Here is a 15,883-nt window from a genome sequence, read left to right as displayed (position 1 = left end):
AACACAAATTTGTAATACGTAACCGACAGTATACGCCATCTTGTGACTGAGGGATTCTTTCTATAAATACACTATAAATAGACGCGCAGATGTTAAGCCATTAGTTATTTTCCTATGTCAATCGTTACTGTTATATACAGTTGGCTATTAAGCGCACCATCATATTACATTGGCTAGGATATGTTATATTTTCTATTCAGTATTATTCAAGAATCACGTGAGTTCAAGTTTAGCATACTGTGGACTATATTAATATTTCATCATATCTTATAAGGTTTTAATTAAGTAGGATCTGAATGCATTTTCTGGTTTTGTAAATTAGAATAGTCTTTAAACAATATAACATCGAGGTTGTTATGTAACATGTATGTAGCAATTTTCCCCAGTCTTAGTCTCACAGACAACAGACTGGATTATCCGCCTTGGTACAACTCTTCTTCGCTAGACAGCGCTTAATGTATTTTCAAAGGGATGTCAGCTGAGGATAGAAAAACAAATCTTCGGTAGGCAATCCAGTCTATACCAACTTTCTTCTTGTCGGACAAGGTGTCGTCGTAACATCTCCGTCAGCGTTTCACAGGGTTTTTGACGTTAAATGGTTTTTCCTCCGTCTGGACTGGAAATGTGAACTGTTTTGTCAACCGCTCCTACTGTACTGTGATTTCTTCGGCTTAAACGTCATCAGAGCCCAGGTCACGACATCATCGAATGCAGATAGTATCCACTGTTAGTCAGGTCATCTATGATTCTCTGAATTCATTTTCTTCCCTCTAGTGTCATTCTCAGCATCTTTCATGATGATGTTCATGTCGATCACAAACAAGGTAGGTGACACTGCGCAATCTGTCATTGTTTTCTATATATTAAGTCCTTTCATGCTGTGGTGAAGTTGTTAGCGATGAACCTGAGTTGTATACTATCAAAGTACTTCTTCACGATGCCTGGTGACATAGTTAGGAATGTGATAATGTTGCAAAGGTACCTGAATCAGCTTTAGGGATGCCTCCATTTGCATTTGCTAATTTAGCCAACCCAATGTCAATAAGCTGCTTGGGTAGTCAGGTAACACAGTGGTTCGACGAACATCTCACATTCAAAGTAGCAATCCAGGAATTATCCAAGTCAGCAAGTAGAGCCTTAGGTGCCCTCACTACAAAATTCCTGAGTGTAGGAGGTATGGAATATAAGCTATCTACAAAACTTTTTGAATCACTTGTACAACCTATCTTATTATATGGAGCTGCAGTATGGGGACATACGGAGCATCGGAAATTGAACAATATTCAAACGCGTGCCTTGAAACTCTTCTTATGTGTCGGTAAACGTGCGTCAAACTTGGGTTCGTTAGGAGATATGGGATGGACTTCATTAGTAACAAAACAAAGGATGGAGGTTTTTCGTCAATACATTCGTTTACAAAATGTGGACGCAGATCGTCTTCTTCACAAAATTCATAAATGGTCTATAAGAAGAGGAAACTCGTGGGAAGCTAGAGTTAAACGCCTAGCATCAAAACTTAACATTAGAGATATCATAAACAGTGCTAATAGTAATAGGTGGAAAATGTGTAACATCGGGCGAAGCCTTCGTATCCACGATGAAGCTGTGTGGTTCACAAAACTCTGGACAGATAAAGGAATAAATGGCAACAAACTGCGAACGTATCGACGTTTTAAGAAAGATATGATACCCGATAGTTACGTGACGTCTATTATTCCAAGAAATTATCGTCGTGCATTGTTGCGTCTTCGTTTGGGTTGTCTCCCCCTTTCCATAGCGACAGGTCGATATACAAACATTCCTCTAGATGACCGCCTGTGTAAACATTGTGAGAGTGGTCAAGTCGAAGACGAGATAAACATTTTCTATGTGACTGTCCAGTTTTTAATGAAATTAGAACTGATCTTTTTAATGAAGCCATTTACAGCCATATTACCAAACTTTCTTTTATTAACTTCGTGTGAAAAATTTGTAAGGTTAATGGAGATGCCGGATATTCAGTTTTTATTAGCCAAAACAGTCTTTTTAATGCTTAAGTACCGGCGCTCACTTGTGTAGGAAATATCAGTATATTTTGACTAGGTCTACATGTAATTATCAATACAGGACATTATAATCGTAACTTTTATTGTTTTAACCATAACCTTAATGCTTAACTATATAGTGTCTCATAAGCCGATATCGGCTGGGTATCACTTTTATTAATAACTGTTCAATGTTGTTTTTATTACTATGTACTGTGATATGTGACACTCAAATAAAATATATTGATTGATTGATTGATTGATTTGGTAACACATTTGCCATTCACCTAGCCGCCCGGGGTTCGATACCTGGAATGGGTGCGATAAAGGTATTGGGTCACCTGTCCGAACAGTTGGGTTTACCTCAGATACACTGGTTTCCTCTCACAGTAAGACCCGTCGCGCGCTTCCACCTGGGCCAACACTAGTGATTAATATAAGTTGGAAAAACTTGCTTCGCAATTGTTGTAAAATAAATAAAGTTTATAAAAAGATATCATTTTTAAAATGTCGCTCCTATCAGATGTAATGATATCAATCATTCGAATTACTTTTATCACTAAATTAAACTAATGATATCACTAAACAGAATTAATAATATCTATAATTAGGTGTATTTAACGATGAAAATAATTAATTAAATCAAATCATTAATTCGAAATAGTGCTAACCCTAAATGAATTAATGATATCAATTAGTCTATTAAGTGATATTTGTTATACTTATTCTAAATACACAAAACCAGACTCCGATTGAAAATGAAATATGCCATTTATTAAAAATAACAAAGCACGACAGAAAATATGACAATTACAATTTCCTGTTCATTAACAGTACAGCAATCAACTGTACTTAAATGTTATCCAATCAGAGATATCCTAAAAAATATACCCAGGACTACAAAGATGGGGATCAAATTACGCCATCATAAAGCCAAGCAATTCCATGAATGTTGGAATAAATTGCTAACTATATCCCCCTGCTAACCCTAAATGAATTAATGATATCAATTATTCGATTAAGTGATAATTTATTTATCAGAGAATGTAGCCAACTTCTCAAATACAACCATTAATTTTCTTCGCCTCACTTTACTATAAAAGGGTGATAGAGATCCTACTTTCTTCATTTAAGAGCAGAAAATTAAAAAAAGAAGTTGTGTATCAGTTCAATAAGCTGAAAAAATTATTACCATTATAGTTCTTGAAATTGAAAAGTTGTACTTTTCATGTATTGATTAGAACAATAGAAGAGTATTAAATTGTAAATAATTACATTATATGTTTTAAATAATAAAATGTTACAATTTATGAAATCTATAATGTTTTCTTTTCCTTATCCTGTTGTTTTATTCTTCCTCAAATTCCAAAGTTGAAATGAATACAGCAACCCGACGACGGTGAAAAAATGTTCGGTAAAAGCGTTCGTCTCGTCGTCCAGGGTTAAAGCAGTTGCGCCCCTTTGTCCAGAGTTATGTATGAGATAATGTTTAATGTTAACAGGACAAATACAAGGTGTATATTATATAGCATAACATACAGACTACCAAACAAGGGTAGATGATAGGTGATTCAAAATTTTTAAAGAAATGAAGGAAGTTATTCAACATTCGTTTATTTTTTGTTAGTTTCAGATATTGGGACTGTTTGATCCTACACAGGTCTCCGAGTATCCTTCAAAATAACATAAATATACCGACAAAATGGTATCTACCTTAAACTACCATTATATGTTTTAAATGATTTTTACTCTACACGTTAAATGGTAATTAGGGTCACAAGGGTTAGTGGTATTTTCTAATATCATGTTGAAGTGTTAGTCACTAAACGTTGTATAAAATTGTAGAAACGTACCCGCAAATTTAGGTTAAACCCTTTTACGTGTAGTTTGTTCTATTTATAAAACAACTATTGCCGGTCAATACCAAAACTTCCTTTAATGTGTTTTGAAAAATAAACAGATACCCTGAGATATCGCCAAGTTAATCTTTAGTGAGTAACACGGAGCAGTACATGACTCGTTGATAAGTAGCACGTGAGAGTGACTGATCTGGGTTATCATTCACGTTTGTGTAGTATTTAATCTTAATATGTTCATTTAACTATATCGAAGTTAATTGTTTATGTTTATCGGTACCGCTTTTCATTGATTAATATGAGTTTGCTGATCCTTGAGAAGTGCAAATAATATTTTTCCTCGTTGTAGTACCCAAGTATTAACAGTCGTGGGGCATTTCCGTGCACTAAATAATACATTTCCGTGCACGAAATAATACAACTATTGCGACTCGTGACTCGCAGTTAATTTAACAACTGTTTACGTCCATCGCTCAAATAAACTACAGTGCAGCCTGATGTCTAGAAATTATAAAAGAAAATGTTTTTTTTAGATGTTGTGTAACATAATTACGAGGTCGACCACTCACCGTATAGCTAGTATTTTTCCACAGGTAAAAAAAAATCGTGATTTGTTTTTAAGACGAACGAATTAGTATTTCGTAATTTGGATGGAAAATGACATCTCACACAAACGTGTCTCATTATTTAATGGATTTTATATTCGCGGTCATATTGATGTACCGCGAAAAATCGTAAATCTCACCCCTGTGAAAATAACCGTCTAAACGATATTTCAAGTCCGTCGGCTTGTCATTTAGTCAATGTTACGACACTTAGGTAACATGCCGATGTGTATCAATTCTATTTATAATATATACAAGTCTTGTGTAATCTTTAAGAAGAAGAAAAAAAACCCTGTTGAATCATCCATCTTGGCACGCAGCCAATACTGCAACACTGTAGTCTTCCATTACGCTTCAGCGTGTTATATCTCGGGAAAAAAATTCCAAAATGTCGATCATCAGGATACTGAAAGTAATAGTATATATATACGAAGGGATGTCTTTGTTATGCTTTGTCACGCTTGACGTTCTTTCTAAACATTTAACAACTCTTCCAACATAACGAAAAAGTTGATAAAACCAGCATTGTATTGAATACCCGACTCGTATTCACTGTTTGTGTACAATCTGGAGTTGCACGAGTATTATGTTTACGTCAAATAAATCTCCAGTTGCTCCCAAAACTCGAATTTTATGTGATTTTATCCGAGGCTAACCGACGATTTTATGCAGATGTTGATATTTTACATCGGTTATTGATATTGTGAGGAAACTGCAGTACCTGGGGAAAACCCACGTGGTCAGGCAGGTGACCCCGTACCTTTTCACATCCGTCCCGGGAATCGAACCCTAGACGACTATGTGAACGGCGAGAACATTACTATTCAAAATTTCAATATAATACTGTTGATCATAACCGAACCTTATCCTTAACAAAACTGTATTGTTCGTAATATCATAAATTCATTGAAATTATCATCTTCAATAGAAATGTATCAAATATTCAATTCTCTTATAAAAAAATCAAATCTACAAAAAGTATACCCATCGCATTGTAGCCGACCGTTACGTAAAACAATCTACATTACATGTATGAGGACTCGTGGACTGGAGTTCGATACCCCTACAGAACAAAGATAAGAGGTCTGTCGGTCACTCATTTCACGATAAGACCACTGCCCAATACCCATAACAGCCTTCTGTTTGGGTACATTTGTAGTTTATTGTTTATAAAAGTCTTCTGGTTGTATGTGTATTTGTTGTCTGTTGCATTTCATGAAAGGCTGTATCGTTACCTCCAGTGAAGCACAGCTTTGGACAAATAATCGTTGCTTTATTAAGATTTCATTAAAGTTTTATTCAGATATCATATTTTTTAATCATAAAGTTTCATCAAAATAGAAATTATAAATGATCTGGCAGTTACATGTGTATGATGACAAATCCAAAATCATGATCACGAGGCCATAAGATAAACATTAAAGATAAACAACAGGAGATAAATCAAATTTATTCGATAAAATATGTTACAGTCTTGCCGTTCCAGAGTAACTAGTGCGCTAAAACCGTCGTATATGAATCAGAAATACTGTTTGATCAGTATACCACTGACATTAACAAACATATTCTTCCGTCCTCACTGTCGTTCGGAAAGAAGATAAGGGTATCATAAGATTAATAATCAGTCACGTTCTGATTTCCTCTCTAATCCGATATTCTATTTAAGTTTGTGAATTGATAAAAAGTCGTTTTTATGTGCATTTAATTTTTGTATTCGGTAGTGTCCTAGTTAAGTTGTAATAAAAGACAATGAATAAATTGAATTTTATTACAGAATATGATTTTAAAATAAGGTCTTGAGCAAGCTTCGAGAGCGGAATAGAATCGGAATAGTTTAGCATATTTAAATAAGCAGTAATTGGGTTCCTAGGTAACCATCTAATTGATTTATAATTTATTACGTAACATAAGTATGACTTGTCCTGAAAAGGCATTTGTGTTTGGAAAAAATGACCAAAATGTGAATGGCTAGCCCACTGGACTTTCAAAAGGCAACATGGGTTAACATTTTCGGTATAATCAAAAATATTTATTGTGCCACTTTCCCTGCCATGTAGATTTAATAAATGAAATGTACTCTTAATGTTTTTTAATTTACATTTCTTGTTTCATGATTGTCATCATGTTGTTTTATTTATTCATAGATTGGATTTCAAATGTTTTACATTGATTTGTAAGCTAAACAATGTATGTTACAAACCTAATTGTTAAAAAATACGACAGTCAAATATACATACATAATAATGTATATGTAAATTTGTCATTCAGAATTTACAAAAAAATCTTATTTATCGGAAGAAAAAACGCTTATACACTGGTCAACTGACGGATCAGCGGTCCGTTTTTATCTGGTTGTTAGTAAGAACAATTTACACAGTACATCATTTGGTTTAAACAGTATTTGTTGGTTGAAATAAGCATATGAATCAGTACATAAAGACACATTGTTTATTTTGCCTTTTAGTTTCGATAACATTTAATGTATTTATGACTAAACGTCATGCTATAGATTATCAACTACAATCGTGATCACAAAATCACGCGCATTCACGTATACCATCGGTCTGTGATAACAATTTTTATATATCTGGTCATGAGCTAGCCACTTCAACGATACTTGATATTGGAAAACAAAACACACTGTTGCACTGTTGCTTTATTCAGGGTAAAGAGTGGTTGAATGATCATCATTTGCGATGTAGTTTTCGCTGCAGTTGTGTATTTCATCACGATTTTGGAAACTGAACGTCGCTGACTTTGTGTTTGAGGTGTATATAATTTTGCCCGTGCATTCATACTGACTGAGCTATTTTTAGATAAAAAGGTGCGTTACACATTAGTCACCTCAGTCGTCGGTCTTCCCACTCATGTTCACCTGTGTGTTGTTAGAAATCACTGACGCGTACGACACGTGCTTGCCAGAACTTTTTTTAATCCTACCCGTACATATGTTTATGTTATTCAGTGTTAATTGTTGTTTATTTAACTTAAAGTCTTACGCCTCATGAGCATTCATAACCACATATGATGAGGAGAAGGCGGTCACTTTTAAATAATGGATAACCGTTTTAAGTATAACTGTATATTTTATGTATATAATCGTGTCTCATAAGCCAATTAATGGCTGGGCATTTGTACTCTGATGGAATATATTTTAAAGAAATTGTAATAAAAAATTAAAAAATAATAAAAAAAATATATGATTGATGCATAAGTAATATGAAATACAATGACATTACAGCATCGTGTATAAAGCATAATCTAGCAGGTAGAATCTAGTAAGTATAAATACTCTGTCATTATCTTGTACAAAATCGACAAATTAATGGAAGATGGAAAGCTGTTGTATAGTTACTTTATATACGGGTACGTTGACATTACATAGGAATACATAGGCTAGAATAGAACCATAAAAGTGCAGTGACAAAAATTACTAACAACATTATCAAACAAAGGCTCGAACAAGGCATACATATGTATAGAGCGATGTAGTCAGGGGATTAACGGCGACAATATTTATATATATAATGTTGTAGACAAACAAATAGTCATGCAATGCTAATCAAAAGACAATAAGTTAAAGTTGGAATCCAGACCGTACTAATAAGCTCGATTGCAGATACTTTCCTTAGTTACAAATTTCCTTTCTGTTACGTACAGGTGGCAGTTGGACAAGTTTATATGAATATCGACGGTTCTAATAATACCTTCTAATTATCTTTTTACGAATATCCTCATATAGTGGACAGTTGAAATTGTATTATCTATACATCTGAAGTATTGCTTCAACGAAAAGGTAAGGAGGGAAGAAGGGAGTATATAGCACAAAGGAGGAAAGGTGGGGAAGGCAGATAACTAGCCAAATCGCTCAGATACATCAATACATTTTTGAACAGCTCTAGCTAAAAGCGAGTTCTCAGCTGAACTTAGCCTTACGTCTCCGTCTAAAAGAACGTTTATCGAAATATCACCCGGATACCACGACAGTTCGGTAAATAGAGTGTTACGAATTTGTACATAGTTGGTACAGTGAAGTTAGTAATGAAAGGAGTCTTCGGAGGGATGTCCGCAGGAGCAAGATGCAGAGCTCGTGAGATTGACTCTGAATAGGTCATAATTGAGTGAGTTTGCTCTAATTCTCAAACGACAATGAATAATTTTTAGCTTACGAGGGCCATATGATAAAAAGCACGATTTAAGCTTGTTGGTGCTTCTTGTACATACAAATGTAGTTTGGGTTTAAACAAATTCAGTGAACCAATAGTTTTTAAAGACTCATCTAATCCATTCCAGAGATTAGTTGTAGAAGGGAAAAATGAGTTACACATAAGACGGTAAGTTGGCTGTCGTAACTGATCTGCGTTTCTGAAGTTATACCTAGAGAGATTGCCAATAGGTTCAGGAAGAAAATCGGCGAGGAAAGATGGTGCAGTCACGTTAATTATAGTAGAAAAATGGACAACTTTCGATGTTGTCTTAATTTAAGTTCTTCCCAACCCGTTTCTCTTAATAGTAAGTCAGATCTAGTATACATGAGTAAACCAGTCACAATTCGGGCTGCCTGTAGTTGGATTTTTTTTCGATATTTAATGACATAATAACTCCACAATTATCCCATACTTCGCACGCGTATTCTAATAATGGCCTTCTGTATGCGAGATACATTTTTTCCCAAAGTGTGTCTGTTAACACCTGTTCTTGATTATAGCTGTGAAGTCCGGGGGTTTATCCCAGCTGATAAAATATAAAAAAAAATCGTACCAGTTTCCTGAAAAAATCTTGAATGTTAAAAAGAGTACACCTTCTTTTATGCTATACTCTGAACTAGGTCGTTTGCCTCTGGTTTGGGGGAAGTTAGGTTTCATATAATTAATAACGAACGCGTATTTTTATATTTTGTCAAACAAAGCGTTGTCGATAATTTCATTCAGTTACGGAATGAGTATGTTCAAAATGTTATTTGTACAAATTCTTCTTAGACTCGGTTTACTTTACCGCATTTTTTTTTGATCAAAATCTATTCCAGATAATTATCTTCGACTTACATCTAAATTTCGATTATCTTCTCATCAGCCGCGTTTAGAAAAAGGCAGGTATCAAAATATCCACAGGAAACATAGTATTTGCATTCATTGTAACAAGAATTTAGTAGAAGACGAGTTCCGCTTTATTTTGATTTGTCCCCTGTATATAAATTTATGTAAAACGTTTATAAAAAGGTATTATTGGCAGCGTCCGCCGTCGTACAAACTCGTACAATTACTGACATTACGTAATAGAAAAGAACTTTGTTTTCTAGGCAAATATTTAAGATTAAGTTTGATAATACGTTCAATATTTCAATCCTAATGTGTGTTTAATATGCATCTTATGCCAATTACCTCTTGAAAAAAGATATTGTCCAGCATTATTCAAATCATAATTGTCCTTCTATTATACTTTTGTATGCGCGCTCAACTGTCCGCCAGTCTGACTTTTTTTCCTCTCGTCTTGTACAATGTAAGTATATCTGGCCCCACTTGTATAAAACATCTCAACTTGAGATTTCCTCAAACCCAGATTTTCCTCAGCTAATATCTCCTTGAAAATATCTTGTATGAAAATTCCTCATGGAATTTCAGGACATCTTAGCCGATGCCTTCCTCCTGTTCCTTGGGAAAATATTTTATACAAGCCGTTTTTGAGGAGATATCAGCTGAGGAAAATCTCGACTTGAGCAAAGCTCAAGTTGAGATGTTTTATACAAGTGGGGCCTGAACATTTAGTATATGTTATAATACATTATACATTATACACTGTATTCTTATGTATTTAACTCCTATACTCTTAGATTTAAAGTGAATAAACAATACAATAATTAGATTACTACCCGTCACACATCGTATGTATTGCTAGAAGCAGGTGATGAATCTCAAAACTCTCTTTATATTCAAATTATTATTATTATTATCATTATTGATACAGCAGTAAGCTTCAAATTGAAACAAACGGGGAAGATTTAGAGTATACATTGTTCTTATTTGGGAACCGTTGTCCAAGATTTACCGTCGTAAGATGCTTACTCTTTCGAATCACGTGGTGCTATTTTCCTTTTACTTCCTCGGGATACTTCGTGTAAATCTTACTTTGGTTTACCTTTGCCCTAGTTTTACTGGGTTTGAGTTTGGATTGTGATTAAGTTGATATGTTGGTATTTTCTTGTTGTTCATGATATGAATTTCAGTGGCAACATCCACACCAGGGGGCGTATTACTAAACGTTGCATACCAACCATTCCATACGATGACATGTATACATGATAGGTACATATTACGGTATTACTGGTGTAATAGAGACGAAAATTTGTTTGTATAACATTCTGTATTTAAAGCTGACAACTTATCTATTTAAGTCTGCCATATTGTTTATCAGGATTGGATTACCTGCCTTAGTAACAACTTTTTCCGCTAGATTGCACTCGTTGAATTTTCGAAGAGAGGGTAGAAATTCAATCGAGATGAGGTGTTCCGAATGAAACAAGATACGGCTGTTTACCTGCCGCGAGTGTCTCGATATCTAGAGTGAATTCTGCACTTGCAGTTTGCCGTATTTCAGCAATAAATGCCGGTAGTTTTCTATAGGTCGGTAGCCAGCGGAAAATTATTGTCTAGACTAATTGTATCTTTTTCTTTCTCTTTACTCTCCTTACGGTAGTGTAGAAGTACGGTAGTAAATACGGTAGAGTCTTGGGGATTCAATGTTAAATTGTCATTTTATAGTAAAGGTGGCAGTTGGATGTATAGAACAGAATATATAGAGTATAGAATACGGAGCAGTATTTTTTGATGTGTAGAAAAAGAACATTAGTATCTAGTCATGTAAGGTGAATTTGACTAATCTGTCGTCTATATCTTTAGAGTCACACCTTGTAGTTAGTTTGAATAATGTGTTTGGTGTACGGGAGAGTGTAATTATCTCGTTTTTGTTGCCTTAAACATATTAATCTCAGGTATATTTGTTAAACTTAATAAAACATCATTGAAGTTTACATCACCGAGTTTGTCTCCACTTGTCGTGCTTCAATTGACACTAAATTGGAAGACCCCTGTCTGCACAAGATCGACGAACCTGGGTTATGTTTCTCAGACTGAAAACGCTTTTTTAACATTGCACCAGCTGTGAGCTTGTGTGTTGCCTGTCTGATTGTGTTATAAACATTGAAATGATTTAGCTTGTTTTGAATTAAACGCCTAAATGACTAAACACCTTTCCTAAATACTGCAAACGTACATATCTTAGAGGTTGTCTTGTTTTAGCGCTCTTCCCGCTAAGATTATTGCGCTAAAATATAAATGTGCTAATTGCAGTAATTATATTCTGGTTATATAACTAATTCTTACGAATGCACTAATATATCAATGCGATTATCTGTCAACAAGTGATTAACTAAACTTAAATGGTGCTTAGTTGGTTTAAAGTACCTGTCGTGACTTAGGTATTGCTGTTTGTTTTTACTCGATATTCTCTAAAGCAGGCCCCACTTGTATAAAACATCTCACCTTGAGATTTCCTCAAGCCCAGATTTTTCTCAGCTAATATCTCCTTGAAAATATTTTGTATGAAAATTCCTCAAGGAATTTCAGGACATCCTAGCCGATGCCTTCCTCCTGTTCCTTGAGAAAATCTTATACAAGCCGTTTTTGAGGAGATATCAGATGAGGAAAATCTCGACTTGAGGAAATCTCAAGTTGAGATGTTTTATACAAGTGGGGCCAGAACTGTAACGATAAAATTAGGTTAAGTTTTGTCCAGTCTTAAGATATTGTTCAGACATGTGGCGCTTCCTGTTTTGAACCTGATATTCAGCTGGTTCAGTCAGTAGAGCGGCAATCAGTAAGCTAGTAATTCTTGGTTCAATCATCAGCGGCTAAAAACCAAAACGGGTAAGAGTTCCTTTTGAACCCCCCACCCAAAGTGGCTACCAATGGGTTATTAAACCTGGTAAATATAATACAAGTGTCTGAAAGGGTTGATTTTAAGACCATGCCCCAATTTTTCTTGGTACCCCTTAAAATAAACCCTTTTAGACTTATTATAGCTTACTGGTAGTCTGGGTGGGGGGTTCAAAAGGAACTCTTTCCCCAAAACGACCTTTGTTACAAAAACGCAAATGATCCAGGAGTACAATAATTGGTATATGCATTGAGTATCGCGTAAAACAGATAGTTTACTCCAATAAATGCCCACTAGTATGTGTTTGGCAAAGTAAACATGTGTGTAACAACTCTGTGTCAGTAGGAAAAGTACACACTACTGATAATGTCTTGAATTACAGTTGCAAATATCAGACCAAGAGTAGTAATGCAAAATATGAAATGTCGCCTTGGAGATTGGATTACCATTTGTTTAAGCTAGATGCGAACATTTATTTACATCGGTTGCATATTTGTTCTTTAAAAAATTGTATATAAAAAAACAGGATCTGGATTTTTTTAAAACATACACATTATGTTGTTGAAATATGAAACAACACAACTACTGTTATGGAAACAAACTTTTCTCGAGTTTCCTTAAATGTTGCTGATCGACATGTTTTTGTCACGCGAGAGAGACAGGAAGCTTGTAAATGAACTCGAGATGTCGGTTCATGTGACATTTCATAACCACACAATACAGACAACATCTGCATGGAGCGTATTGTGCGTGACATGACATGGAGTTTGGATATAAGCACTCGTGTTCGTTCACTTTGAACGCTTAATATTAGAATGTTTGGCACTTCGCATATATGTCACTTAAACGTATCAATGCAGGAGATAGCTTTGTTTTCTGCAGAAAAATGTCATATGCCAACAGGGTACACCAGCCGTATGAATGTGAAGACATGGTTACAGATGTACGTTGACTCATTTAAGCCATTGCAAAAAAAAAGTTTTCTTTGTCAGAGTTTTCTATACATGGAATTGTCGGTCGAATTCTTATTTGAGTTTTTTTCGACAACGCAATGTTGGCACGTATAAACCTTGACATTTTTCGGATTTTGCACACAAGACAACACTTTGATGGGAAACACGTGTAATACGGAAAGCTCACTTTTCCTTTGGATAACATCTAGATTTATACATTAGTCTCCGCGAATGAAATAATCGCCATAGAACCTTATAATTTCATTGCTTACAAACACATTATTTAACGCCTATCGTAAAATGTTGAAACATTAAAAATCACGCCTATTTTCAACTATAAAATTCCTCTCGAATTCTACAATCGATTACAATCAAATGAGATTCAATCACAACCAGAACATGATTTGAACATTTAACGAGAAATGGAAACAGTTATAGGTGAAGTGTTATCGTTTTACTGTGACCCTGATAGAACATCGATTTTTGTAACATTAGAGGGGTTCCGATGTGTTCGTTCGATTCCTATCAGGGTCCTTCTTGTTTTCTCAGGTAGACGAAATTACGATCTGTTTTATAATGTTGTTATGTCTTTTGACAAAACTCTCTACCCCAGATGCTTTCGCTAGCATGAGGCGGGCCTCCATACAAGGTTCAAAGACATAGTCACCTGCTACTTTAAGGAGAGCCAACTTCAAATTGACATTGGTTGCTGAAAGGACAATCAACTCAACAAACGAAAGTGATAGTGCAATATCGAAAACGGCAAGGTGACGTTCACCACAGCGCCAAATCTACCACTGACAGACGAATATAATTATTATGTAAGACGAAACAGATAGCATGGTTCTCGAATCTTAGACATCTTCCTAGGTGGTATGTAACGAATAAACATGATATCAGATGATATCACGAGAGAGATTGTAACGACCTTGAGTTCTATATATAGTTTATATAAACATAATGATCACCTTTCACGGGATAAATTGCGTAACATATTACCATCTAAAGTGTGGGTTTTGTAAATAAAATCTTAATATCAAAAGAAATTTTTAAAATGTGGTAGTTGGTAGTTAACATTACATTTCATTATAAAATTTCTTGTCGATAGAGGTTAAAGTTCACGATATCAGTCATGGATGACTTCCGGTAGTGGTGATGACAAACAATATCTACCGTTTACCATTCATACTAAAATACATGGTCACTCAAAATGATACACATGCAAATCCGTAGACTGGTATCATAATGCAATGTAGGTTGACATTCTTTGATATCTTAACTGTTAGGTTTGTCTCCGCTTTTTTTCAAAATTGTACAAAACACGTAAATAATTGTAACTGTAAATAAAGAAGTTTTCTCAAAACAAGAATACGTTTATTGAATGGTGTCTTGAGAAATGTAGAACTTTTAAGTGTGAGTTGAGTTTTAATTAGTTTACTTATAACTTATAACAATTCAATTATCAGATGACAAGAAGCATAAACGTAATTTCTTGAAATTTCTACATCCGAGGGCCATGTCTATGTATATTGAATTATTACTATTTTTACCAGAGAGTGTTAAAGTCAGCAGAAATTCGTGTAGAAATGCAGATATGAACAACTAACACACAAATAAACTTTGATGATTGTTAACAGTGTTACTTTTGGCTATCAAATCCAAAATGTTGTTGATTACCCTTTTGGTCAGACGACCTTAACAAGTAAACATAGATCCCGATATGAGTACATATAATAACAAATGAGCAGTTTTGAAAAAAATGGCTAGGAATCTAAAATAAAATAAAGAATGCCAAGCATACCGAGTGTTGCTGAAGCATCACACGTCCCTTATAGGCCTCAAAAATGCTGATTTGTAAATCTTCTTGAAAAAAAAGTTAAAGTAACCTTGGCCTTGACCCAGCAACTCTGTAACTCAAATTTGTCCAAAATGATTTGATGCTTTATAATTGTATTGAGTTTAATGGGATCCCCACAAGGAATGAAGCGGTTAGAGCGCTGATAAACTTCACATACGCAGGAACGGACGGACGGACTGACGAAGAGAAAAATCATAGCCCTGATAGTTTGATTTTATTGAGTAATGGCCGTCTGAAGGTAAATTTTTCTCCTTTGTATGAAAGCACCTGTATTGAAATTGTGGCGGGGATGGTGTTGGTTTCAAACCAAAGATAAAGATTTTTTTATAATATCTACCGTTTATTTACATAAGGTATATATATATGTGTGTCCACATACATATAGGTGCAACGGACAGACTTCACATTAGTTTCCATATTCAATATATGAGTCTCAATATGACAGCAAATAATTCACTTCACTCCTATATAGTTACACAACCGAAACCAAACAAGTCTACATTAACATGTCTGTGTTCTCAAACTTTCAAACTGTAACTTCCGAAACAAGGCTTTCAACAAAATTTATATGCCACACAAAAGTAGCTAATCTGTACTAATTACATACAGCTGTCCTGACTGACCCAATGTGACCTTGCTGCCTCCCTCACTGCCA

At 34.9% G+C, this 15,883-nt stretch overlaps 1 protein-coding gene across 1 annotated transcript; it reads left to right on the top strand.

The window, feature by feature from the left end:
* Positions 1-484: 484 nt before the first annotated feature.
* Positions 485-2,640, top strand: LOC132547523 (uncharacterized). Its single transcript, XM_060211277.1, has one exon. The coding sequence runs from the start codon at positions 1,000-1,002 to the stop codon at positions 2,056-2,058; it is 1,059 nt and encodes a 352-aa protein (XP_060067260.1). The 5' UTR covers positions 485-999; the 3' UTR covers positions 2,059-2,640.
* The last annotated feature ends 13,243 nt before the right edge of the window (positions 2,641-15,883 follow it).

The sequence above is a fragment of the Ylistrum balloti genome, unplaced genomic scaffold (genome assembly GCF_031769215.1).
Source record: "Ylistrum balloti isolate Yb309-2 unplaced genomic scaffold, AGI_CSIRO_Ybal_v1 Utg369958, whole genome shotgun sequence".
Lineage (NCBI taxonomy): Eukaryota > Metazoa > Mollusca > Bivalvia > Pectinida > Pectinidae > Ylistrum > Ylistrum balloti.
Note: the sequence above shows the minus strand (reverse complement) of the source record. Positions and strands in the feature narration are given on the sequence as shown.